We start from the raw sequence: 27,290 nt of genomic DNA, 5'->3' as shown, positions 1-27,290 counted from the left end.
AATAGCAGTCGCTCACGCTGTGTAGTGTGATGTTAAGTGTATAATTCTTCCTGTGTGGCAGCAGTTTTGGCAGGCCCAAAGAAACAGCATGGATGTGAATGGAATTAAACTTAATTTACCGCATACAGCATATATTTTGTTTCCTGCTGATATTCTAATTAGTATTTCAATCAAAGGCAAATATAGTGTTAAGAGTCTTGATTAAAGCCCAACATAATACTCTTTAATGGTGATATGAGCGCGTTCTTGCTGGAGCAGGGCATCGAATCAGAATCTCACAGTTTCAGGAAATATATTCGATATTTGGTATAAGCACTCTTGGTCTCTGTCAGGGCTTCAAAGAGCATTTTTCCCACAATTATCATGGAAAACTGAATTTTCCTCACGTTTTTTAAATCAAAGAGTCTAATGTGAATTCTAAACACTATTAAAATGTCAAAACATTCCATAAAGTCTATACAGTCGATATATATAGAAACTTATATATTGTTTCTATAAATATTTAAAACGTCCTGTTTTAAATCCATTATTTTTGTGATGTCACGCATGTATGTCCATTTTTCTCAGCTTTTTTACATAATTTGGAATTCCCAGCTGGAATTCCCCTTTATATTTCAAAATTTCATGATGAATGGACCAAAAGAAATGGCCCAAAATTTCTTGCAATTACTTATTTCTCCTTTAACTTCCACTAAAGGTCTCAATTCAGATTGCTTTTTGAACATTTATGAATATACAGGGCAGCCAATCAGAACTTTTACATTTATTTTATATATTTACATTATTTTACATTTACAGATATCAATTAAAGCACAGTAAAAAAGCCTGTTTAATATGAGGAGCATAGAAAGGTTTGAAAATGGTCATGTAAAAATGAATGATGGCTGTTTTTGGTATATAAAAGCTCTCAAATGGTAAAAGTGGACCTCAGGGAAAAATCAAGCAGATTAATGTGTAAGGAATATGGGCCCTTTAACATGCATGTATCTCTGACAGGTTGGCGCTGGCTGAGACAAAATCCATAGGCAGTCAGCACCGCACTAGAGGGGGCGCACAAGAGCGCTGAATCAAGCCAACCTGGGGTAAAGCTATATATGATATAATCACTATGTATGCTGACCAGGAAGGTGTTATAAGGGCAAAAGTGCATGGGCTTAAGCACATGCATGAGTGTCAGAATGGTGTAATAATATAATAACATTGAGAATTTAAGAATATCAGATCAGTATCGGCAGATACTGACGATTTCAATACTGGAAAAGAAAAATTGGTATCGTGCCATCTCTAGTGTTTATGTAATATATCTTATTCCATGTGTTAATATTGTTCCAATTTCAATCAATTAAATTCAGTGCATTACTTTGTAATCTTTATATATAAAGTGCAATATATTTTGTAAGATTTTCATGTCTGAATATGCTGGCCCTAAACAGATGGAAAAACTGCAAAATAATTTTGAGAAATCAATAAATATATCTAATTTCACATTAAAATGTCTTGAGAACTAACAGAAAAAGCAATATGTTTATGATCTTACATTATTTGTATGGGTAAGTAAAAATAAATTAGCTGAGTGTAAACCTCTTCTCCATTATGGCTATGAATATATCTAAATTTGCTATTTATCCTAATAGACAACAGATGAAAGTAATACTTCAAAATGCTGTTTTGTCATTCATATACTAGCCTGTATACTGTAAGTGCTGTAAAATCTTTGCAATTTGCAACCATACTATGGTGTTCAAGGAAGAAAACAAGAAACTCGCTCCAGTGTCCCTCTCAGACAGAGGACTGCACTCGTTTGGGCCGCATCTTAGCTGTTCTGTTTCACCACAAAATTCCAGACAGTCTGGATGAAAGATCAGCCTCTGGAAGGTTTTGTAAAACTAACAGATATTTCGAGACACGCTGAAGAATGCCTGAAGAGGTCTGGAATGAACGTACATGGCCAAGTTTCTGAAATCTTGTGACTTGTTCAGATGCAAGCATGGTGATCCAATTACACTAACTATGGAAAAGTACTACTTTCATAAATAAAGTGAATTGTTAGGTGAGGTGAAAAAAATAATAATAACAAAACAAATGTCTATACTGTCAATGAGTTATGCTCAAACCAGTATATTATAATGTGGGTAGTGACACTATGTACAGGATGGGGAGAATTTCTAATACAAAACTTATACTTAATTCAGGGCCTCAGAAAATAGCTTCTTTAAAAAATCTGTTAACTATCTTGTCTTAACTCATGAGAGGTGCTTTTCCAATGATGTTTTCCTGGCAGACTGACGCTGGATGGATCTCTTTAGTAGTCCATGTTTGATTTCTGTGATTAAAAAAATAAGATAAATATATTAATATATTCTAGAAAAATATGGGTACATTCAATGGTTATTAAAATAAAAATATAATTGTTTAGGTGGGTAAAGTGGTTAAAGCTGGATCATTCTGTATGACCAGCTGTATCATATGCATACAGTTCATATGATATTTAGTCAAGTGATGGCATATTTTGTTGATTTTCTGTGAAAATAATGTAATGCATCCTCTACACAGAACAAACTTAAGTATGGCAATTTTCCACTAATTTTAACAGTAATGGAAATTTGCAAGTGTGTGTGTGTGTGTGTGTGTGTGTATATATATATATATATATATATATATATATATATATATATATATATATATATATATATATAAACTCACTGGCCACTTTATTAGGTACATATTATTAGGTATTAGGTTACTTGCTAGTAAAAGGTTGAAGTTTTTCCCTTCAGACCTGCTTTAATTCTTCGTGTTATACTTTCAACAAGGTGTTGGAAACATTCCTCAGAGACTTTGGTTGGTTATTTGAGTTACTGTTGCCTTTCTATCATCTGGAACCAGTCTGCCCATTCTCCTCTGACCTCTCACATCAACAAGGCATTTTCGTCCACACAACTGCTGCTCACTGGATATTTTCGCTTTTTCTGACCATTCTCTGTAAACCCTAGAGATGGTTGTGCGTGAAAATCTCAGTAGATCAGCAGTTTCTGAAATTATCAGACCAGCCCGTCTGGCACCAACAACCACGCCACGTTCAAAGTCACTTAAATCACCTTTCTTCCCCATTCTGATGCTCGGTCTGCACTTCAAGTTGTCTTGACCACCCCTACATGCCTAAATGCATTGAGCGGATACGTGATTGGCTGATTAGCTATTTGTGTTAACAAGCAATTGAGTACCTAATCAATTGTACCTAATAAAGTGGCTGGTGAGTTTATATATATATATATATATATATATATATATATATATATATATATATATATATATATATATATATATGCTGTCAAAAGAAAACCGTGAATCTCATTTTTATCATTTTTCAGTTTTTCACACAATTTGAACAATTATGTGTGTATTGTGTGTAAATTTGCTGATGAACGGACCAAAATAAAGGCCCAAAATGACTTTCCTCCGAAGACAGCGATATATTTATATATATATGCATGTATGTATATGTGTGTGTGTATATGTGTTTGGAGCAAACATGCAAACATAGCATGTTCTCCATAGAGGTTGTGTTAACTTATTTTCATTCAGAAAATTTAAAAAAACTTGAAATTTGACCTGGGGCACCCAAACTTTTGCATACAACTGTATATGTATAGGTGAAATGCAAATCACTTACGGGCTATACATTCCACTTGTGGTTTCTGCCAGTGTCCATCTGCCAAGCAGCGGACCACAGGCAGGTGGCGCTGACGGAAACCTTCATTGCACTGATATCTGATCACAGAGTTGACCTGATAGCGCTCCTTCTTATTCCCGAACATCTTGGCATTCTTTACTTCAGGAGGCTGGCCACATGTGACTAAAGAGAAACTGGATTTGTAACTCAGCAACAACAGATTAAACTAGATACAACTAAGGAAACAATAATCTCTAGAGTAAGATTTTACCGTTTAAAGACAATGAAAATCCCTTTCTGACAGTGGTGGGCGAAGTACACAAATCATGTACTTGAGTTAAAGTAGAGATACACAAGGTAAAATATCACTCCAGTAAAAGTAGAAGTCCTTACTCTAGACCTCAACTTGAGTCCAAAGTCCAAAAGTATTTACCTTCAAATGTATTTAAGTTAAAATGTATAATAGTTTCCATCAGGGAGAACCGAGTGGCTCTGAAATCACTTTTTACAAATTAGCAAAGTTTCGGTTTATTACTTTGAAATTACTTTGTAATTTAGTTACAAGTTGAATAAAAACTTGCTTTAAACTCAGGATCACAAATAAGTTTTCCTTTACTGTGTTGATCTGTAGGTCTCTGTTCATGAACATAAACTAACCAAAACTAATTTACTATAAAATGAAAGTGTTTGTATGAATTCAGAAAAAAAGAAACATGTCAGTCACGACTGTAAATGTGGACATATTTCTATATTGTGGTCTATTTACACAAATTTAGGTTATTTCATCATTTAGTTAGATGTATGTATTTTTACCCTGCTTGCACTGACGTTGAGCCGTGTGCTTGCACTGGGTCGGTATGACTAACAGGTCAAAACAAGCTCAGAACAAAGTAACCGCTGTGCCCTGATTGGTGCTCTGGCTTTGCACTTCTTTTGTTTTGACATGTTACGTTTTTATACGCACAAAAACCAAAAGGAATGATGGATTTCTCAAAATGTAGTGGAGTAAAAAGTAAGATATTAGACTTTTAAATGTAGTGGAGTGAAAGTAAAAAGTCACCCAAAAAGGAAATACTTAAGTAAAGTACAGTTACACAAAAAACTTAAGTACAGTTTTAGTAAAGTAAACTTAAGTACTTAAGTACAGTGACAAATTACATTTACTTAGTTACTGTCCACCACTGCTTTCTTATCATTTATATTGAAGTTGGGGGGAACTTGTAAAACTACAGCTGCTTTGGGGTGGAACATTTTTTCAAACGTAAACCAAAAGGAAACCAAATAGCTAATGTTTCTGTAAACTGTTGGTGTCTATTCAAAAATCTCCATGTGTTTTTTTTTTCTTTTTTTACTGAATTATTATGTACAAATCATGATGAATGGGCCAAAAATAATACACAATTACTTGAGACAAAAATATTTTTGCATTATTATTAAAATTTAAAAACATTTTTCCTACTTTTGTAGAACTGTTTACAACAACATTTTGATCCATCAACCACATATCCCCTAAGTCAGTGGCTTCTTCATTCATATGGGAGATTAATAATGAAGGTAATGAAGACTGTTGAGCACTATTCTTCTCTAACTGGATCCTTCTGGTCTAACATCAAAAATGCAGAAGCTCTAGACTGAGATGCAGGAGCAAGAGTAAATCAGAAAGCAATGAGCAGAACTGAATGAAATCGCAAAAAGTAAACTTGAAACTGCAAATCAACATTTGATTTAAGTATATATAACTAAATGAATATGTTACTACCCTCCTCTACTCATAATATCTCACAATTTCATATCTACTCCTTACCTGGGCCAGTTTTACATGTAAATGGAAGATGGTAGTTGCAAGGGACATCATTCCATTGGCCGTTTTCATGCCAGATCATGACCACGCAGTCTTCACCAGAGTTGAAATAATTATCTGGCTGATTAGGCCTCCAGTTCTCATATTGCTGAGAAGGAAAGTTTGAACAGTCAAGCATTATATTTCAGCCAAGCTAGGCTGTTTATAGCATCAAAGTCTCTCAGTGGGGTGTACTGAGGGGGCAGCTGAACACACTTACCAGCGGGGTTCCATCTGACCACTGGAAGTCATTCTCAAATGTCTTATCATTTAGTCCAATCCACTGGTAGTCCTGAGCATGGGCTATGATGGAGAGACAAAAGACAGCGACAAGAAACACATACATCCACATAGGGGTAGGGGTGGGTGATATGGTACAAATATATTACAATATTTAAAAAGCAATATACATGTATTACTGTTTTCCATTTTTCTGAGGTTTGATAAACACACTAAAAAGCCCTAGTATCACTGATGATACTGACAATATACATGATATGCATAGAAAAGAATATTATGACATTTTATAACATAAATGGAATAAATATCATCATATTCTGTAAGTCTTTGCAATGCTGATACATATTGTTTCTGTTTTGGTAAAAATGTATAGAAAATAATATTGTAGGCCAACTATTCATCATGTGACAATGTACCATTGTTAATTCACCATTGCATTTCTAATCCACAAAGCATGCAAGTGCAATCTATGTCAAATGTCCATATTGTGCAGCCCTGCACACGAAAATCATACACTCACAGACATGCACTGACCACACAGACACGGCAATGGACGTCACTCACAGTTGACAAAAAACTGTTCCTCTCGATTTGTGATGCTGACTAGGTGAGCTCCGAGGCTTCTGCAGTGTTGCTCCGCATCCTCCCAGGTCTCCCTCTCAGAGAAATGCAAGTAACAGTTGCCCTGAAATTTAGTCCAGCCCTCCTCACATTTTTCTACATCTGCAGTGACACATGATAGGGTGGGAGTCACACTTTGTTCCAGACTCTTACCACAGAACCTGTTATGGCAAAACTGAAGTCCAGTATTTAGGACAAACCAATCCTATTTCACACAGGTCAGTGGAAAAAGACAAGGATAACTGCATAACAGTTTTGTAAAGTCAAGGTGTCAAAACAAGAGCGTCCACCTCCATTGATAGAGAGCCTTAAAGGGAATTCCAATGTTATTTTTCTTCAATCTATGTATAATTTAATTATTGAGATGTCAGCAAAGTCATTCAGAGTGGTGCAATGTTGAGAAGCTTAATGATGCAGATTTCTTTACTGGTGGTGACAGGAACCAGGGGTTATCATGTCTGCAACACAAATGTCATAAATTTATTTACTAACCAAAATGACCAGTAAACCTACACTTTCTATATGTAAAGTTATATGTAATGGCGAGATAGTGGCAAATCCACAGGGAAAAAACTTTTTGAGGAACTATTTTGCTATACAGTCCCTGGAAGGACCTCTCTGGCCTGTATATATTTAAAATATGTTTTATGTCTGAACATGCCATAAAACAATTTCTCAGACAGCAGGAAATGTATTCACATCCATTTAGTTCAATAACTTTGGGAGGTAGCTCTTAGAAACATTGAACATTTGGCATCTGGATCCTATCACCATCACTACTGTGTGTACATTTCTGACTCTACATTTCTGTAGAAAGACACATTTCACAGCAGATTTCTAAATGACTGTGTCCTGTAGCATGAGTGAATTATGCAGAAATTTTGAAAAACTGGTGGAATTCCGTTTTAATTAAGCAAGCACTGATGATTTTCCTGTTCAAACATACTTGATTCAACTCAGCAGCTAGTTCCCAGATTTAGTAGGTATATTTCAGCAGGGACAAGACCAAATTGTGTTGGACTTCGGCCCTCCAAGAGCAGAATTAGACCCCTCTGTTTGCAGTCATGTACACAGTAGATGAGGAATCTATGGATACATGTTCGGTAAACAAGTTTTTTCCCCACAGCTCACAACCTCAGCACAAAGTTAGCTCACAATTCTCCTCTGCATGACGTCAAGAACAAACACCTCAAGGAACATGAGGAGGACCGAAAAGGTCTGTTGCTATTTGTAGATTCTGCTTACATGGAAAATTATGAACAGAACAGCCACAGTACTGAGACTATGTCCCTACCTGTCTGAGGGGCAGGGCTGTGTTCAGTGCCTTCTCATTCTGACTTGTAATAGTATCACTTGTTCCTTTACTGTACCTTCTCCTCTACCACACCTTTCCTCCAGCCACTCATCGTTTCTAAAACATGACTGGCTAGTTAAACAGACTTTCATAAGCATCATGTTCCAAAACACCAATGCCACCAAAAGATCAGCCATTGCCATGGATACGCAACGCTGCATTTCATGGCATTGGGTTGGTTGTTTTTGAGAGATTGTTAGTAGAATTAGCTGAAGCGGACCTCGTACCGATCTCACAGCGATCCCCTCCATAGCTGGGCAGGCATAAGCATTTGAAAGCGTCCTCTACCTCCACACACGTGGCTCCATTGGCGCAAGGGTTTGAATGGCACACATCAACCTCTGCAAATAAAGGTTCTGGGGATTAAGACTGACGGCTGCAAAGAAGCTCTTGAGGTGGGTCATGCTTAGCAGTCATAAATCATAAGAAACTACAATTTATGGAAATTATGAACCAATGCAACTCTCTTTAACTCCCAGTTTGAAGGGAAACAATTATTTCCATCAGGCTTTGGATGATAAGAATATTCCAAATATTTCCATGGCAGTTCAAAATGAAAGACCTGAATATTTGGACCACAAAGAGTTGCATCAGTTCAAGAGTCAGATTCATATCAAGAAAAGGCAGAAGTAAGAGCATGTAACAGATGTTAGTAGCCATGCAACAGGCTGGAAAATAAGTTCTAATTAAAGGAATGGCAATTAATACAGCTTATCCTAGATGTAGTTGATCAGTCAAGGCATGTTTGGTGTCTAGGTTTTGCTTCTTTAGTTTAGCTCTGAAGCTATGAGGTTAACTTTAGTAACACCAGTCAATAGTCACCTAAATCTTTTCCATAAATATATCCCCAATACTTCACTCAACCTGCTCCATTAAGGTGGCAAAACTTGTCAATGCTGTTTAGGGTGCAGCATGACTTAATGTGTATCTTTAATTTGAACATTCAAGATTAACATTTATTTATAAGTAGAAATAACAGAAATCACAAATCTGTGTGACCACATGGGAGCTGAAACATCACTGCTGTACAAAACATCTGACTGCAGCCTTCAGATGTATGGTGATGTTAATAATTCACAGTAAGTCACTCTGTGTCCTAAACCACACTGACAAGACCTGGGTGTAGTTTGAGTAGGTTAAGAGAAGTTTTTGGGATAAGGATTTGGGTGGCTGTTGACCTTTAGTGTTTGCTGGCAATATTAGCCCTGTAGCTCACTCAACTATAAAGCTAAATTTTGAATTCAGACAATGTGGGGTAGTAGACTAACTCTGGGGTAAGTGGAAAAGTGCATAAATTTGACCATTCCTAGGTCTTACTACAGCAAAAGCAGGGCTAAACAAAAACAACACATGGGGGCAATGAAATGGACTAATTGTTGGTGTCCTGTAAATGTCAGAATCAGATAACCGTACACACACACACATGCCAAACAACCTGCAAAGTGGACGTGTCTGTGAGGAAGAAAATCAGGCATGAGCAAACAGAACAGACCAAATGACAAAACATACAATGGCAAAGAACAATGACAGACAGAGAGAAGTGTGTTCAATTCATTACAGGAAACACAAACAAAAGTCAGTATCATTTCAAAATATGTGGAAAAAGTATGTTTGCAGTTCTACTGGTTAGAGAAGACACAATGACCAGAGACACAATTGTGCCAAGCATGGAATAAAACATCTCACCATCTTTTCACATTAGCAAACCACTTGAAAGGGTTAAGAAATTTGGTTATTATACAAATTCAGTATAATTTACTCACCAAACTGACACTCGTTGCCCAACAGTCCAGGTGGGCAGTGACACAGGCCGACCCCATCCTGTACAGAACATGAGCCAGGACCACAGGGGTTTGGGTTACATGGGTCCACAGCAACTAGGAAGCAGATACAGACAGGAGGAACTAAAACTTGTGAAACAGATGAATCAGTATAAATGGACAGTAAGTCTGGGAACTTGCACCTACATTTATTGTCTAAGCATTAATCAGTCACATGAGCATTGCTAACTTGAACTCACTATCAGTAGTGTAGCTATGGAGGTACCTGGGGGGGGCTACACTCTCTTAATTAAAAGATCCTCACCCTAAATCAAATTCTGAGTGTTCTAAAGAAAGAAAGGTCTTTCGATGCTAATGCAAAATGTTATTTCTTTTGCACTCTTATAATTTAGGATGAATGTAAAGGTGCAGGGTTTTGCATCTCTGCCTTTATTTGCACCTTAAACAAATAAAACTGACAGCCAAAGTTTTATTTTCTTCACCGATTTTCGGTGACATCTATGTGATGTATGTGTTTTTAAACAAACTGCAATAATGCATGGGGCAATGAATGAAAACAACATAATAAAAAATTAACCATTCTACATGCCTTGTGTTGTGAAAGGTTTCTGGTTAATTAGCCTTTAATCACTGTGGAATGCTGTCAGATGTTATAGTAACTAGGCAGATAAATGCAACCAGGTGTTGCATTTAAAATGTATTTTTTCTGGTTATAGAAGCTGGAATGAAGTAAGCTAGCTGACTAGTTCTTGGTTGTCAATCTTACTATAGCAAAGTATAGCACCTTACCAAGCTGTAAAAAGAGCCTCCTAAAATTAAATTCTCGGTATGCCGCTACTCACCATTCTCCATGGCGGGCATCTCAATGACAGCCGGGGTTTGTAGAGGGAACGACGGTTCAGTAGTTGTAGCAGCTACAGGTGCAGGCGTTGTGGAATGAGACTTCCAGATAATTTCACCAGGTTCTGATCTCAGAGGTTCTGCAGTGTCACTAAGCAGTCCTGATGGAGCTAGCTGTAGGCCTGTTGGAATATCATTTGAAAGAACCTCTGATGGTTCTCCACTGATTGAGGCATGGTGGATTCTAGTATCACTTGCAGTGTGGTTGTCTCCACTGCCTGAAGATAGTCCACTCCCACTCCCATTCCCACTGACCTCTATGGGGCCTTTGCCAGCCTCTTGGCTTTGGGTAAGTTTGACAGAAGCATCTACGGAGCTAGCATTAGCAAATAATAAAGGTACATCCTGACTGGCTGATGCTCCCGATGTGTCTCCAGAGGTCCCAGAGAGAAATCCGCTCCCCTCTCCTGATCCATACACCAAAATCCCAGAAGCCTCTGGTTCTCCACTGGTTGAGGCATAGTGGATTCTAGTATCAATTGCAGTATGGTGATCTCCACTGCCTGAAGATAGTCCACTCCCACTTCCACTGACCTCTATGGGGCCTTTGCCAGCCTCTTGGCTTTGGGTAAGTTTGACAGAAGCATCTACCAAGTTCGCATTAGTAAATAATAATGGTATATCTCCACTGGCTGATGCTCCCGATGTGTCTCCAGAGGTCCCAGAAAGAAATCTGCTCCCCTCTCCTGATCCATACACCAAAATTCCAGAAGCCTCTTGTTCTCCACTGGGTTGGCCTGTGAGGTCTGTGAAACCTGATCCCAACAAGGTGACTCCAGGAAATCCAGAGCCACTCCCAGAGCCACTGAGGTCACCACTGAGGTCACCACTGATTCCAGTGAAAGTGCCACTTACTCCAGACCCCGATACATCGCCATACCCTGAATGATCTCCAGACCCACTGAAATCCACCTGAGCTCCACCCAACTCCTGAGCTGTAAGGGTCAGGGGAGAGGACCCCTCCACCCACTCACCATTCATCATGATAATTCCACCACTGCTGCTGGTGAGCCCAGAGAAACCACTGTAGTACCCAGAAGTTAGCAAGCCTGATGGAAAGCCACTAAATCCAGAGAACTCCTCACTGGAGCCCAGTCCTGAAGAGAGGCCTGAAAGACTTCCACTCTCGTCACTCTCTCCTGAACTGCTGAACTGGTCTGATGTAGAACCACTCTCCTCTGAGCTGAGACCCGACCCGCTTCCTGATCCTGACCATTCCCCACTGAAGAAGCCCGATCCCAGGCCTGGAATGAAAGTGAGGATGTCTGTACTGCCTTCTTCAGCTTCCTGAGGTGTCCCTGAAGCTGATCCATCCCTAGACAGGATGGAATCACTTCCTGAGAAGATCACAAATATACCTGAGCCATCACTGCTATGGCCTGAGCCAGAAACGTCACCACTGAGCCCAGAACCTGAACGGTCTTCTCCTATGCCTGACGCCCCACTAGGGGGCTCCCCACTTCCACTAGGCTGCTCCCCGCTTCCACTAGGCTGCTCTCCACTGCCACTAGGCTGCTCTCCAATGCCACTAGGCTGCTCTCCAATGCCACTAGGCTGCTCCCCGGTTCCACTAGGCTGCTCTCCACTTCCACTAGGCTGCTCCCCATTTCCACTAGGTTGCTCTCCACTTCCACTAAGCTGCTCCCCGGTTCCACTAGGTTGCTCTCCACTTCCACTAAGCTGCTCCCCGGTTCCACTAGGCTGCTCTCCACTTCCACTAGGTTGTTCCCCACTACCACTGGCTGATGCATCACCAGAGAATCCACTGGCTAGGTCTGCAGAGCCAGAACCAGAGGGCTCCACTGGGATAGGGGGAGCAATAGAGGGAATCACTGTGGAAACAAAAAGAGGCAGATTTAATAACATTAACTGTGGCAAAGACATTACAAAATGGATAGTTCCACTGATTGAGCCATATTCAAAGACAAACTGTCAAAATGTTTATTGCCAAAAACAACAGAATAGATTAAACTATTTTTGTTGAACTCAGGTTTACAGATGACAAGAGAACACAATTAGAGTTTAAGATACTGTATGTTATGAAATACATTACCTTGACTATGAAGGCCAGGTATCATGGTGAGGTTTACTATCTCCTCTTCTATCATTGTCACATTCATCACAGTCTCATTGAGATACAAATGGAGATCAACTGCAAAATATTTCAGATATTCAAAAGCCATTTACTTGGATGTAAGCTTGGTTCAGATTTCTATGTTCCACTGTTAAAGTGATGTGAATAGTGCCAGTGATGTTTGTGCCAGTATTTATACCTTTAACGCAATAAGCATCAAATTTGGAGTGCACATCAGGATAGCCTGTCTGGTTGGAGAAGGCATAGACTGTGTGGACGCCAGATTTTCCTCCTCCGCACTGGGGCCGGGGTTTATTAACGGGGTAGCGAACGCTGCGGTCGATGAGCCAGCCAGCACGGCACTTATCAAAGCCCTGCTTCCAGGCTGCATGCAGATCAGCTGTGGAGGCCAAAGAAGCGTCCTGACCTTGGCAGTAAGCCACCGCTTCATCATATGTGAATCCCTCGAATGAACTTGCATGGAAAACTTCCCCTGGAAAAAAGTGATAACCATGGGTGTTTATTTAGCTTAGTCTTTTATGTTTCAAGTAAAAAGCAGCACTTCATGCAAAATGATAACAAGATACTTTTAAGTTTGTTTTCATATAGCTGTGCATCAAGACGAATGTAAGTTCAACAAATGGTAAATAACTCTTTAAAGGAAGTGATTTCCTACAGCCAAAGCTGAATGCACCTTAAATGCATTCAAGAATTGCAGCCAGTGTACCTCTTGGTTTGTCCATGTAGCAGTACACATCATAGCGCTCACTGGCAGGCCGCAGTCCATAAGACCTCACGCCGGGCAAGTGCTCTAAATCACCAGAGCACTTCTCACGTGGGGACACGATAGGGTACCTTCATTGTTAAATTTTGAGAAAAAAAATTCTCCATTTTTCTCCAAATATTTTGTGTATAAATTCGATTTATTTACTAGGTGTGTTTTCACTTTTTTGAATAAAACATAATTTAATCAAGGGCAGCAAACAACTGTATATAAATTACACGTAATGAAGCTGTTCTCTGTTTTGCCTGCTTCTTTATCATTCTGACTGTGTTGCTCTTTTGTTATACACATAATTGAAATAAGATGCTCATGAAAGCATCAAATTAAGCAAACTACAGAAATGTCACCTGACAGTCTGGTCAAGCAGCCAGCCAGCATCACACTGGTGGTAGCCAGCTACATAGGCAGCGTGTAGCTGCAGGGGACTGGCAATCACTGCGCCGATATTCTGGCAGGCCAACTGAGCCTCAACAAAGGTGAGAGAATAGCGCCTGGAGCCTATTCTGTAGTGGAACACAACACCTGGGTGGATCAGAAAAGGAAGAACTTTGAGTCTTGTAGGACAGTGTCTTGAAATTGTTACATGAATGCATAGGAACTAAAGCAACACTAGGCCTACATGAAAATGTCAGTAATGTAAGGCTGCACAATTAATTATATTTTAATTGGGATCAAATTTTTGTCTTTTACTTAAACTGAACTTAAGTTCACTAATTGGCTAAGATACTTTATGTTGACTCTGAAGCATTAAGTCATAACATAATGCTGATTAAATTAATTGCCAATTTCTTATGCAGAAATATTTTTTGCATACTGTTTTGGCATATTGATTCCATGAGTGAGGTGCCATTTGTGTATTTGGAAAAAATATGTATACATACATATATGCATGTCTGTGCATGTATATATTTAGATTTAAATCCTTCATTTTATCTTTATTTTTTATGATATAGTGATGTTTTATACTTTGAGTTCAACCTTGTTACCCAAATTATAAACAGAAAGTAAATAAAGAAAAAAATACATTTTATGTAAATAAATCATTCAATTAACAAAACCTTAATGCCAATATCACGGGTGCTAGTTAATCATATTAGTATATTTGCTAATTGTATGCTAAAAACACATACTTTTAAATGCTGAGATGGATGTTTTCTCAGATTTACTTGTGAAACATGATACAAAATCGAAGGTTATTTGAAGGGTTAAATGGCATGCCAGATGTGGAATCACCCATTCAGTTATTTATTTTGGGCCTAATTTGCTTATATTTACCATTTAAAAGATCACACTCAATTAATGTGATTTAACTCTTGTTTAATTCTTGTAACGTGCTTTATCATCTGTACATGCAAACTAATATAGATGTCTAATGTAAACAAAAGTGTTATTTTCTGTTGCTTTCAAATGTTAAAACACACTATCTATTTTATTCCTGAACAATCTAAATAACTAAGACCAACAGACTTGGGAAGTCTTGGAAATTTCGCTCTATAAATAAAAACTCAAGTTAGGAAACTTGGTGTAACTTGGTGTAACTGATTTAACTTCCAAACCACATATTAATAATATTATCAGAAGTGCTCTTTACCATTTATTAAAAAAAAGTTAAAAACATATTCCTTTACTTTTACGTTTAACTAGTTTTTTATTGCCCGCGACCCTGACGGAGAAGCGGCTTAGAAAATGGATGGATGGATGGATGGATAGTTTTTTATTGGTTCCCTTGTTTTTACTGGAATATTACTTTCACTTTCTTGTTGTCTTTTTATTTTATTTTTATTTATACTTTTTTCTTGTGCATTTCCATTATTTGTTTATGTTTTTATCTTCTTCCTCTGTTGTTTTTACTTTATACTGTGAAACATTTTGAGCTGCATTTTTAATGTATGAAAGGTGCTATATAAATAATGATTATTATTATTATTCATGAGAAATCATTTTAGTTATTATTGTGCAGCTCTATACTAATGTAAACATTCCCTTTGTAATGTATGTATCTACACAACATTACAGGACACACAACTCACTTACCAGTATGAGACATCACAGCATCAGTTATATTTTCATGGAGGTCAGGTTGAGCGGTCACTCCCTCTATGAGGTCAGTAAGGTTATCTGTGGCGCTGGGTGGTGGCAACAGGGGCAGCTGGGTGACGTTCTGCTCGACATATGTGAGATCAACAGTGGTGATGAGAGGTTTATGGGTGACAACCTTGCCTAGCAGCTCACTCTCAGTGGAGGTGCGCTTGACAAATTCCTGGGGGCGGTCTGTCACTGTGCCCACGCTTAGTGTGCCACTTCCTGCCTCTGTGGTCGTCTGTACATCTGGGTATATGTCAGGTAGACCGGAACCTTCTTCATCTTCTTCTAAATGAAACAGATCATGTAAGCAAATCAGCTTCAGAGAACTGGACTGTCAGCATTTACCTTCCAGAGGTCTAAAGCTACTACCATAATTTCGTTGTACTATATAAATGTAATTCCATGATTGCAAAGTTCTTTCAAGACTTTATGCACATCTTTCCATCACATTCAGATTATAATAAAGCAAATCTTCTCCTCAACTTACTGTATATAAATATAGTAACTATCTATACCTTTGACAGAAAATATCTATGTAAGCAATAAGTGACAAATGATGAAACAAAATATAAAAAGGTATGTTATGTAATGGTACATACATTAATCACAAAATGATTTTGACACTTCACCTCTGGGCCACACAAAGTGTGACATGCACATGTTTTATTCAGTCTGCCAGAAAGTTGCCCTAACGACCCCCACCCCCAACCCCCACCCCTGCCAGAACATTTTTATACTGTATATGTCATCATATGGAAAAGTTTGGGTACAAAAGGTCAAAATACATGTTTGATTGAAATGAAAATAAGTATACTTTCTTCTACAGAAAACACACTTCTGTACAGTTATGCACAGTTTATTTGCTGAATTTAACATATTAGAAACAAATAAACATTACTTATAAAAATGTTAAATTTTATATTTATACATTTTGTGCTCCGGCTTGTGTTTTCTAATGTGTTAATTTGTGCACTAAATGTACAGAAAAATGACATATTTAGATTATTTGTTAGGTTTGCATAGGTTTCTTTTTTTCACTTAGAAAAACCAACAATATATGCACCTTGACTTCGGCATGTGACAGTAAATAATTGAATTCATTTTTTCATTTAAAATGATATTTTAATATAATATATATTGCCATGTTCTAAAATATATTTTTAAAAACTTTTTAAAACCAAACTTTTGAACATTCAGTCAACATTAATGTCCTGCGTGTGGGCCCAGACAATTCCTCACAATTCCTCACTCTCATAATTACATAACTGACGTATTAGTTTCATTACTTTCAGTACTAGTTTCATAATAGCTACTGAATTATATGTTTTAAGATTAATAACAGAACAACAAGTTTAAGTTAATTTGTTATAAAAAAATTATACTAAAAATGTTGTGGTCGAGTTGCAATGGATAAGAAGGGTTAAAGTAGGATCTATGGATGTACAAACCTGTGTAACAGATAGCATCATAGCGTGAGTCTGGAAGAGGATAGCCTGTCTGATTGGGGAAGCGGTACACAGTTCGTACTCCCAGCAGACCTCCCCCACACTGGGGCCGGGCAATGTTGATGGGATAGCGGACGCTCTGGTCTGCCAGCCAGCCTGCGTTACATACATCCATACCAGCCTTCCAGGCTAGGTACAGCTGGCCAGTGGTGGCTAACTTAGCACCTAATTTAGCACACTGGGCCTTAGCTTCATTAAACGTGAACTTTTCAGGTGACACTGAATAGAACACCCTTCCTGTAACAGAGCATGGGATGATGTTAGTGTCTGAACTGTCTGTATACATTTCAAAATTTTCCAGAAGTTACTAAAGTTGTGTACCTGTCATATTTTCAGCAAAGCAGTACACATCATAAGTCTCATTTGTGTCTCTCACTCCATATGTTCTGACCCCTGGAAATTCATACTTGTCACCATAGCAAGCCTCTCGGGGATCATGGATGGGATATCTTGGATCAACAGCAAAATAAAAAAAAAGATATTTTTATTATTCCACTTTTAGCAAAATAATGCAAAGCAGAAATATAAATTCAGTATACAACCCCAATTCCAATTAAGTTGGGACGTTGTGTAAAACATAAATAAAAACAGAATACAATGATTTGCAAATCCTTTTCAACCTATATTCAATTGAATGTTGAAACAGATAAACTTTATTGTTTTTTGCAAATATTCACTCATTTTGAATTTGATGCCTGCAACACGTTCCAAAGAAGTTGGGACAGGGGCATGTTTACCACTTTCTTGCTTGATGTACAGCTTCAGTTGCTCAACAGTCCGGCGTCACCATTGTCGTATTTTGCCCTTCATAATGCGCCACACATTTTCAATGGGAGACAGGTCTGGACTGCAGGTAGGCCAGTCTAGTACTTGCACTCTTTTACTACGAAGCCATGCTGTTGTAACACGTGCAGAATGCAGCTTGGCATTGTCTTGCTCCAAAACCTGTATGTACCTTTCAGCATTAATGGGGCCTTCACAGATGTGAAAGTTACCCATGCCATGGGCACTAAGACACCCCCAGACCATCAGAAATGCTGGCTTTTGAACTTTGCGCTGATAACAATCCGGGCAGTCCTTTTCCTCTTTGGCCCGGAGGTCATGATGTCCATGATTTCCAAAAACAATTTGAATTATGGACTCGTCAGACCACAGGACACTTTTCCACTTTGCATCAGTCCATCTCAGATGAGCTCGGGCCCAGAGAAGCCGGCGGCGTTTCTGGGTGTTGTTGATATATGGCTTTCGCTTTGCATGGCAAGTTTTAACTTGCACTTGTAGATGGAGCGACGAACTGCGTTCACTGACAGTGGTTTTCTGAAGTGTTCCTGAGCCCATGTGATAATATCCGTTACAGAATGATGTCGGTTTTTAATGCAGTGCCGCCTGAGGGATCGAAGGTCACAGGCATTCAATGTTGGTTTTCTGCCTTGCTGCTTACTTGCAGAGATTTCAGCAGATTCTCTGAATCTTTTGATGATATTATGGACTGTAGATGATGAAATGTACATTGAGAAACATTGTTCTTAAACTGTTGGACTATTTGCTCATGCAGTTGTTCACAAAGTGGTGAACCTCGCCCCATCCTTGCTTGTGAATGACTCAGCCTTTCAGGGATGCTCTCTTTATACCCAATCATGACACTCACCTGTTTCCAATTAATCTTTTCACCTGTGGAATGTTCCCAACAGGTGTTTTTTGAGCATTCCTCAACTTTCCCGGTCTTTTGTTGCCCCTGTCCCAACTTCTTTGGAATGTGTTGCAGGCATCAAATTCAAAATGAGTGAATATTTGCAAAAAACAATAAAGTTTATCCGTTTGAACATTAAATATCTTGTCTTTGTAGTGTAGTCAATTGAATATAGGTTGCAAAGGATTTGCAAATCATCGTATTCTGTTTTTATTTATGTTTTACACAACGTCCCAACTTCATTGGAATTGAGGTTGTAAATTCTCATTTTTGATTGTTTGTTACCTGTTGCCACAACCCAGTTATTGTTCAGTATTGGCAGAACCTTGTACACTGTGTGCACAATTATAAGGCAAGTCTTCTTTTTGAGGATTATTTTTATTAATGACCAACTACAGCGCTCTCAGTTAATCCAAAATGTTAATAAACCTCAAACATGAATGTTTAAGAAAAATAAAGTGAAGTTTTTGCTTTCTTAGGAGAATATCTATATGTGCACATTTATTGGGCAACTATAATGGTGCAGAATTATTACGCAGCTAAATGAAAAACCCACATTTTCCCATCTCACTTTTTATTTTCATCTGTTCAAGTGAGAATTATAAACAAACAACTCAAAGCTTTCCAATGAACATTTCTGAGAAATAAAAAAAATAGTGACCAATATAGAACTCTTCATTTCAGTAAGAGTGATAAGCCTTCCATTCATGGAGTCTGTCAGTTTCTTGATCTGTTGATGATCAATTTTTTGTGCAGCAGAAACCACAGCCTCCCAGACCCTGTTCAGAGAGGTGTACTGTTTTCCTTCACTGTAAATCTCCCGTTTAAGAATTGCCCACATGTTCTCAATTGGGTTGAGGTCAGGTGAGGAAGGGGGCCATGTGATAAGTTTTTCATCTTTAACGCCTTTACTGGCGAGCCATGCAGAGGAGTACTTGGATGCATGTGATGGAGCATGTCCTGCATAAAAATCATTGTCTTTTTGAAAGTTGCAGATTCTTCCTGTACCACTGCTTAAAGAAAGTGACTTCTAAAAACTGGCAGTAGGCTTGGGAGTTGATTTTTGAGCCCATCTTCAACCCAAAAAGGTCCAACCAGCTCATCTTTAATAATACCAGCCGATACCAGTACCCCACCTCCACCTTACTAGCGTCTGACTCGAAGTGGAGCTCTGTCCCGTTACTGATCCAGCCACGGGCCCATCCATCTGGTCCGTCAAGAGTCACTCTTTTTTAATCAGTCCATAAAACCTTTGAAAAATCTGTCTTCAGATTCTTCTTGGACCAGTCTAGACACTTCAGCTTATGTGTCTTGTTCAGTGGTGGTCGGGTTTCAGCCTTCCTTACCTTGGCCATGTCTCTGAGCGCTGAACATCTTGTACTTCTTGATACTCCAGCTAGGTTGCAGTTCTGGAATATGACAGAACTGGAAGATAATGGGTTCCTGGTAGCTTCACGCTTGATTCAAATCCTTGGCAGTTATTTTGCGTCTTTTTTTCTCAGCACGTTTCTTGCGACCCTGTTGACTATTTGCAACAAAACGTTTGATGGTTCTGTGATCACGCCCCAATATCTTAGCGATTTCAAGAGTGCTGCATCCCTCTGAGAGACTTTTGGTCATTTTTAACTTTTCAGAGTCAGTTCAATCTCATTGAACTCTTTGGCCCATTTTGCCTAAAGAAAAAAGCTGCCTAATAATTATGCACACCTTAATATAGGGTGTTGACCTCCTTAGGCCACACGCTCCCTCATTACACAGATACACCTCACCTGCTATGCTTAAATCCATTAAGCATTCAAGTTTATCCAGCTTGGAGTTAGAAAATATGCCTAAAAATGATAATAAGGTCAAAATACTCACTTGCCTAATAATTGTGCACACAGTGTATTGCTCAGTATTATCAATATAACTCAATAAAGCACCAGAGTTGAAATATCAGAAGTAGTGGTGCACTTGCAAGTGGTAACCAGCACTGTTTTTTTTTATCATTTCTATTACCATATGCATCCAAGGAACTGTAAGTGAAATTACATGGCATGCATCTTATTGCCTAAGGTGACAAAGCATATTACCCTTTATTTATTTTATACATATTGAATGGTTTGTCAGAAAATAAGATTATGATTTTTGTTGTCTACAGATTATGGCATGGATGCATTCATGGATGCATTGCATGGCTTGTTCTGACACAAATTTAACCCCATAAGCTACTGTTCCATGATGTTTTCCTATGAATACAAATAACGATATGCTTAAATTGACTTGACTTACAGTGTTTTTGATGTGGTTATGGGGCTCCAGTTTTTAATCAAAAAACTCTCTTACTTCTTAAACCATTCCTCAGGAAGAAAAATGCATCCACTTTTGAATTATGGTTTACACGTTTACATGATTCAAATGTCACAGTTTCTCATGAGTAAACTCTATAAGTATAAGTTCTATACATTCAACAGTTTAAATCTTTAAACAAGAATTTTGTTGATTTCAGTGGAATTGTAATTAATACCACAGTGGATTACCCTACAAATTTAGGAGGAAGAGCACTAAAATGACAATTCAGAGTGGTCCGTAAACTGACCTGACAGTCTGGTCAGCGAGCCAGCCTGCATCACATTGGTGGTAGCCCTCATCATAAGCTGCCTGCAGCTGCTCCGGAGTGGCGATCACAGCACTGTTCTGAATACAAGCTGCTTTTGCCTTCTCAAAGGTTAGAGTGTAACGGCTGGTGATGGCGCGGTAATGGAACACAGTACCTGGGCAAAAAGATCAAATTGTTAGAATCACCATTCCGAAACACGTTTTTGACTGTGATGATTAACAGCTGTAGTGGGTAACAGCAAAAAGGCTAACTACTAACACTATTCACAGAGAATAAAGGAGGTGTAAGCCAGTGTGATCCACTATAGCTGCCTCTTGAATCAAGATGCAAAGACAAATTCTTTACTTATAGAATTAATATGAGCTAGTAACACAAATAAGCTATGCAAGGTGCCTTTATAGAGAGTAATACAGTAAAATACTTTGAGCTCCACATTAGCTCCTTATAGAACAGAGGTGTCTGAAACTGGACCTTGAATATATATATATATAATGGCACTGTGCGGTCAATCAGTCAACATAAAACAGTTCAGTTAACTACCAATACAAAATCCAGGACCAAGTTGGATTTAAGCTCTGAATTTAAAGACATCTACCACAGAACCTGCTAACATTTGCTGGGTTTTGTGAAAGCACCTTAGTAGAAATGATTCTTAAATGGTAGAGCAAGCACTTTCATGAACACTCCCTCTAACAGTTAAAATAATCTTAACACTAAAATGTGTTTGGGAAACTGGGTCATTGTAATTACCTTGCACCTGGACATCAATGAGATCATGGTTGTCTTCGATTCCGTGCATGACCTCGCAGCGGTACACTCCTGAGTCGTTAGAGAGGAGTTCTGTGATCTTAATCGTGGCATCAGTAGGGGTCATGGGGTATCCTACCATGGTCACTCTGTCCAAATATTTATCGTTGACAGCCACCACACCATCAGAGGCCACCAGAATGTCTGTGGTCTTCTCTTTTGTAATGAGGCTCCATTTGATGCGATGAGAGAGAGGGGCTATGGTGGGAGCTCCAGGGTCATGGACTGTGTTATCCTGGAAGTAGCAGGGTAGGACCAGCGTGTCCCCCATTAAGGAGCGGAGAGGTCCCTCAGTAGGAATGCTGATGCTCAGAGTACTTTCAGCTTCTGGGATATAGATCAAACCAGCAATTATTAGCAAAGTAATTAATTTTACAAATGGGGCGCTATGACAATGTTATCATTATTGTGAAAAATTATGGCACAAAACTCGTCCTGTATTTTTGAGACAGTTCCTAACTTTGAGGCAGACATAAGGGCACGAATTGAAGCTTATTCTATGTAATATAAAAGAACATAATGAAAGCAAAGTTCAGTAAAAGTTGTGTTTTAGTGTGCTGTCATTTTTCATTTGGCCATGGAAATGTAATTAAGAGGAACAGGAGTAACTGTAACAAAGAACGGAATTGCTAATGTCAGTCAAACCACCAGAAGCTGTTCTGTTGGTGGCGGTGACGCCTGTCACTGAATAGCCTGAAGTTGTTCTGTCTGAATTTGTTTTGCTACGACATGTTTCGCATGATGTCCAATTGTTTTCCAGAGACACAAAATCTATCTGTAAACTGATGCTGTGGTCTGATGATGTTCTAAAATGTACATCAAATATAGGCAGCTGTACAGGCATGATATCTTGCTGCTCCAACAGCACACAGTGCCCCACCACCCCCCTCAAGCATGTTCATCCAGTGCAGTTCAACAGCTGCATTTCTCGAGTGATCTCATCTAAGGCAGACACAATAAATGCGGTATTAATGTAGGATATCACATCATCAACTCACTCTGGTTTGCATGAATTAAATTGATAAATATATGACTTTTTTAAGCCTGAGTAAATATGTCACTAGGGGCTGTTACCATAGTAACTTGATTAATTGTTACAAGGCACAGGCCTAGCTTCCATGATATTATATTTTTGCCCACCCTTAATTTAATACAATACTGCAAAACATTATTACAGTATTTTCATCCAGGCTGAACGATTTGGGGAAAATACTTAATGCACTTTGAGTGTGACTATTTCCTATAAATAAAGCTCCAGATCTTTTTAGCAAATATCTGTTTTTTTCAGGTTTAATATTTGAATACAACATGTAGTGTGCCAGTTCATTAGCTTTTCCATTTATAGCTGTGAATTTGGTGTAGTGTAGTGGGGTAACACCTCTTCCTTCTATGCTGTAGACTGGGGTTCAATCCCCACCCTGGGAAACACCCTATACTATACCAATAAGAGTCCTTGGGCATGATTCCTAACACTACCTTCGCCTTCCAGTGTAAAATTATCAAATTGTAAGTCACTCTGGATAAGAGCGTCTGTTAAATGTAAATGAATTTGAATTTTTCAACAAAAAACGGTGAATAATTAAGGATATAAAATCTCAGCTCTTGCAATTTGAAAACTGCACTCTGTCAAATTTTGAATTCGATATGAAAACAGTTATTCGTCCAGCCCTAATTTTCACATAGTATGTCTCAAAAACCTGTCACCAGGTACACAACACAAAAGTAGCAGTCATAAACAAACTGATCCATTTATGCAGCACAATATTTTTACACTATATTTTAAAAAGTGTATCTGTTAAAATAACATTAATGACTGATAAGAATCAAAGCAAAATACAAAAACTTGCTCACCAGAATATACATAATCCTCATAAGTCCATGTAGCTGAGATCACCCGGAGACACAAACACAGTAACAGCAATGATGTCATGGCTCACCTAGAAGTTAAAGAAATTATTTGAAGCACTTCATTATAAAGGTTTATATACTTAGCAAATATACAGCACTAAGTGAAACATTAGCATGCTGCAGTTAACTGAAAATTGAGTGACTGCAGTTAAAAGCACAATCAATAAGTCTTTAAACCTCATAGGCTGGCAGCATATACAATATCAAGCCAGCCTGCCTCAAGTGCCGTGGAAAAGCATGCCCAGAACAAGCAACCTTTGTGAGTGCAATTCATACCTCTGTGAGATCCAGACCACATTGTAATTTCCATAGAAAAAGCACAGGAAACGCACTTCTCTCTACACCATCGCCTTCACATCAGGCAGTTTGGGAATTATTGTGTCATTAATTCTCAGATGCCAGCCATGAATGAATAAAGAAAGGCCTACTGTTCTTGCATCTCAAATGGTTGTTTGGAAAAATTGCCTCAAATATTTAACGTACAAGAAAACCTCAGTTTCAGGCTCAGTTTAAGTCACTGTATGCCAGTGTTGGCCAGCATTAAGAATGAGAGTGTATTTGTTTGACTTTCTTCAGAGTGTTGAGTAACTCTTTCTTCATAGACTAATCTTCCCCATAATTTAAAAAGCCAAGACTGTCTTATTCATAGCTGAGTAAACCTACAAATTCATTGCCTTTTGGTCATGATGTTCTCTCTCCACTTCACTCCTGCCTACCTCCCTACTACTTGCTCCTCTTCTCATTTAATGATGTGAACATTTTGACCTAACTACAAGAAATTATAAAAACATTTTTATACAGAAGCCATTAAACAAGAAAAGTTACGCTAAAAAGTTAAATTGAATGTAATTTCAGGCTATATACAGCATATAAAAACAATCTGTCATTCTGTAAAATTACCAAATGTTTTTTGTGGCAGGGTAAAGCATTTCAGACTATAATTAGAATCAAATCTGTTGGGAAATGACTGATAAAACAGTATCAGTGGCATAGCTCTGTAATACCTGGCAGCATGCCTTCTACCTTTTATGTCCTTTTGTAATAATAGTTCTAGCCCTGATTGCATTTAAAATAACTTTCATTATCCTCGTAATTTGCTTTTTTCCCTGAGGTCCACTTATTTTGTGTGGGTTTGCATGATCATTTTCCAACCTCTCATTACTAAAATTATACTGTCTGTTGTTATAGTGCCTTTGTTTGATGGTGTATCTATACATAAATGATCTCTGTTCTGATTAGTTGCCCTGCATTGAACCCCATTAAAAAGTAGTCCAGGCTGAAACACTTATAACTTCATTACAAATGGGTGGAGCTAAACTGCTGTATGGTGGATTTGAATGTATGTATATATGTGTGTATATATGTGCTGTTTTTCATGATGTCACAGAAACATTACATTCAAAATAGACTGTTTTTGAATGAACTGGGGAAGGAATGGTCTTGAAAGTTTAACCACGCGTATAACACCAAGCTCTTTTATTTAGAAAAAAGAAAAGTTAATTTTTTTATGATTTAGGGCCTTTAAATGTGACTAAATATTGTGATAGTGGAAGCTACACTCTTTGAAGAGATTCCGTGGAACATCAACTTTTAGTTTGCTAAATTGCCTTTCCAATGATGCTTCTTTAAGGAACAACTTTTCTAAATATTGAAGAACCTCCGTACAATGTTAAGTGTACAGTAGGTCTAGCATAGTGGTGGCATTATTATGTCTTTAAAGCAGAATCAAGTAATCTCATATTTTTGCACTTTAACTTACACTCCTGTCATGCCTTTTTCTATTTGGGTTGTCATGACAGGGAATCAGAAAATTTCTCCTGCAATAAAAGGGGATTTTCCAGTTCATACACACAGACTGTCACGACCTTTCACTTCTCATCGGCATGTAAAATTCCTTACCGGCTAGCATTGCGTAGTATTTTTTTTTTTCTAAGAGTCTAAGATGAATTAAATTAAAAATTCAACAAAGATCTGAAAAGGTTTCCTTCAAACTGATAGAGAACTATTGACATATTGATTAATATCTGATCCCTCTTGCATACAGCATTGTGACTGTGAGTGCATGCGGCCGTGTGTGTGTGTGTGTGTGTGTGTGTGTGTGTGTGCGCAGCTGTGGCTGCAGTGGGAGGGTCTGGATCATCTTGGCTTCAGCAGCCAGGTTTCAAAACCCTACTGACAGAAGACCAGCCCGAGACATGGAAAATGAAATACTGTAGTATTCAAAATGTGAATTCACCCTGAATGGCCATAAATGAATCTCATGCAGGGTAGAGTGGATAAGGAAATTGGGAAAAAAGCATAGACCATTAATTATATTAATAACGGTGACAAACTTGTGGTTCTGTAAGTATAGAAAGGCCAAATAAATTGCTTTAAATATAAAACTTACAGAGCTTGTAAATAATTAACTAATAATTTAAAATAGAACTAATTTTAAAAGACAGTGACTGCACATGTTTTACAACTCACTGGGACATTGGAAAGGAATGCTTAGTACTGTCAGCAATTGGTGTAGTTTCAGCACGAATGGTCATTTCTATGATTCTTCAATAATGCCATTTAAATCAATTGTAAGTCACAGCAACCACGTAGCATGTATTCATTAATCTTCCAAAAGCATTAGGGGGTCAGAGTTATGCTCCACAATGTAACTTTTCAATCAGTCTATACTGTCAAAAATCTGAGCACACTTTGATGACCAACATCTGTCATACAATCATAGATACATATCTTATCACTGCCTCTTCTTTATGTCAGTATGCAGATTAATGAGCAGCCACTGTTCGACTTTGATTTGATATTCAATTGTTAGATGGATGCAGATGCCTATGCTTGTTTTCTCCAGTAACTGTGATACTATGCTGATAAAAACTTCACAGAGCTGCTTTTACAGCAGCATGAAGATGCTCTATCAAAATGAATCCCTCACACAAAATCACTTTAAAGCTTGAGCACTTCATTTTACACCAAATTTGTGCCAAGAAGAAGAATAAAATCACCTAACAAACTTCAGACCCTAAACTGATACATGGTGGACATGCTAAGAAATTTTTACTGCAATTCTACTGGAAGTTCAGCACCTGAGCAGTTTCTGGACCTAATACTTTTTATACAAGCTGTTTTAGGCAAATACGTTGACTTCTTATTATTTCACTGATAGATCTACACAGTAACACAGACTGTAATTCATGCATTAGCAGCATCACTACATTAAACCGTCCTCAGGATTAATAACGAAGCATATAGAAAAAAGACCCAACTCAATCCACCACCGAGCAAACCCAGCCAGTTTGTGCAGCTGATTTGTGAGGAAAAGTGTCAGATTAGTCTTACCTGTTTGATGGAAGAGTCTCTCCTATAGCCGAATTCCTGGAGCTATAATCCAGTCACTTTAGGCTGGTTTTAAATCTCCTTTACTAAACAAAACTC

The 27,290-nt window shown here is 38.2% G+C and overlaps 1 protein-coding gene across 2 annotated transcripts; it reads right to left on the bottom strand.

Moving 5' to 3' along the window:
• Window positions 1-867: 867 nt before the first annotated feature.
• Window positions 868-27,290, bottom strand: acana (aggrecan a). 2 transcript variants are annotated; one of them, XM_017716439.2, is made up of 19 exons: window positions 27,195-27,290; window positions 23,805-23,890; window positions 21,897-22,280; window positions 21,126-21,300; window positions 17,179-17,306; window positions 16,801-17,094; window positions 15,302-15,637; window positions 13,615-13,789; window positions 13,211-13,338; window positions 12,683-12,976; window positions 12,463-12,561; window positions 10,352-12,241; window positions 9,492-9,605; window positions 7,956-8,069; window positions 6,318-6,476; window positions 5,734-5,816; window positions 5,478-5,622; window positions 3,674-3,856; window positions 868-2,323 (listed from the first exon to the last, which is right to left on the bottom strand). In XM_017716439.2, the coding sequence occupies exons 2-19, from the start codon at window positions 23,881-23,883 to the stop codon at window positions 2,244-2,246; spliced, it is 4,860 nt and encodes a 1,619-aa protein (XP_017571928.1). In that variant the 5' UTR covers window positions 23,884-23,890; window positions 27,195-27,290; the 3' UTR covers window positions 868-2,243. The 2 variants fall into 2 exon arrangements, with proteins under 2 accessions (XP_017571928.1, XP_017571929.1); XM_017716440.2 differs by having other exon boundaries at window positions 15,302-15,634.

Source organism: Pygocentrus nattereri, chromosome 25 (assembly GCF_015220715.1).
Source record: "Pygocentrus nattereri isolate fPygNat1 chromosome 25, fPygNat1.pri, whole genome shotgun sequence".
Taxonomy (NCBI): Eukaryota; Metazoa; Chordata; class Actinopteri; order Characiformes; family Serrasalmidae; genus Pygocentrus; species Pygocentrus nattereri.
Note: the sequence above shows the minus strand (reverse complement) of the source record. Positions and strands in the feature narration are given on the sequence as shown.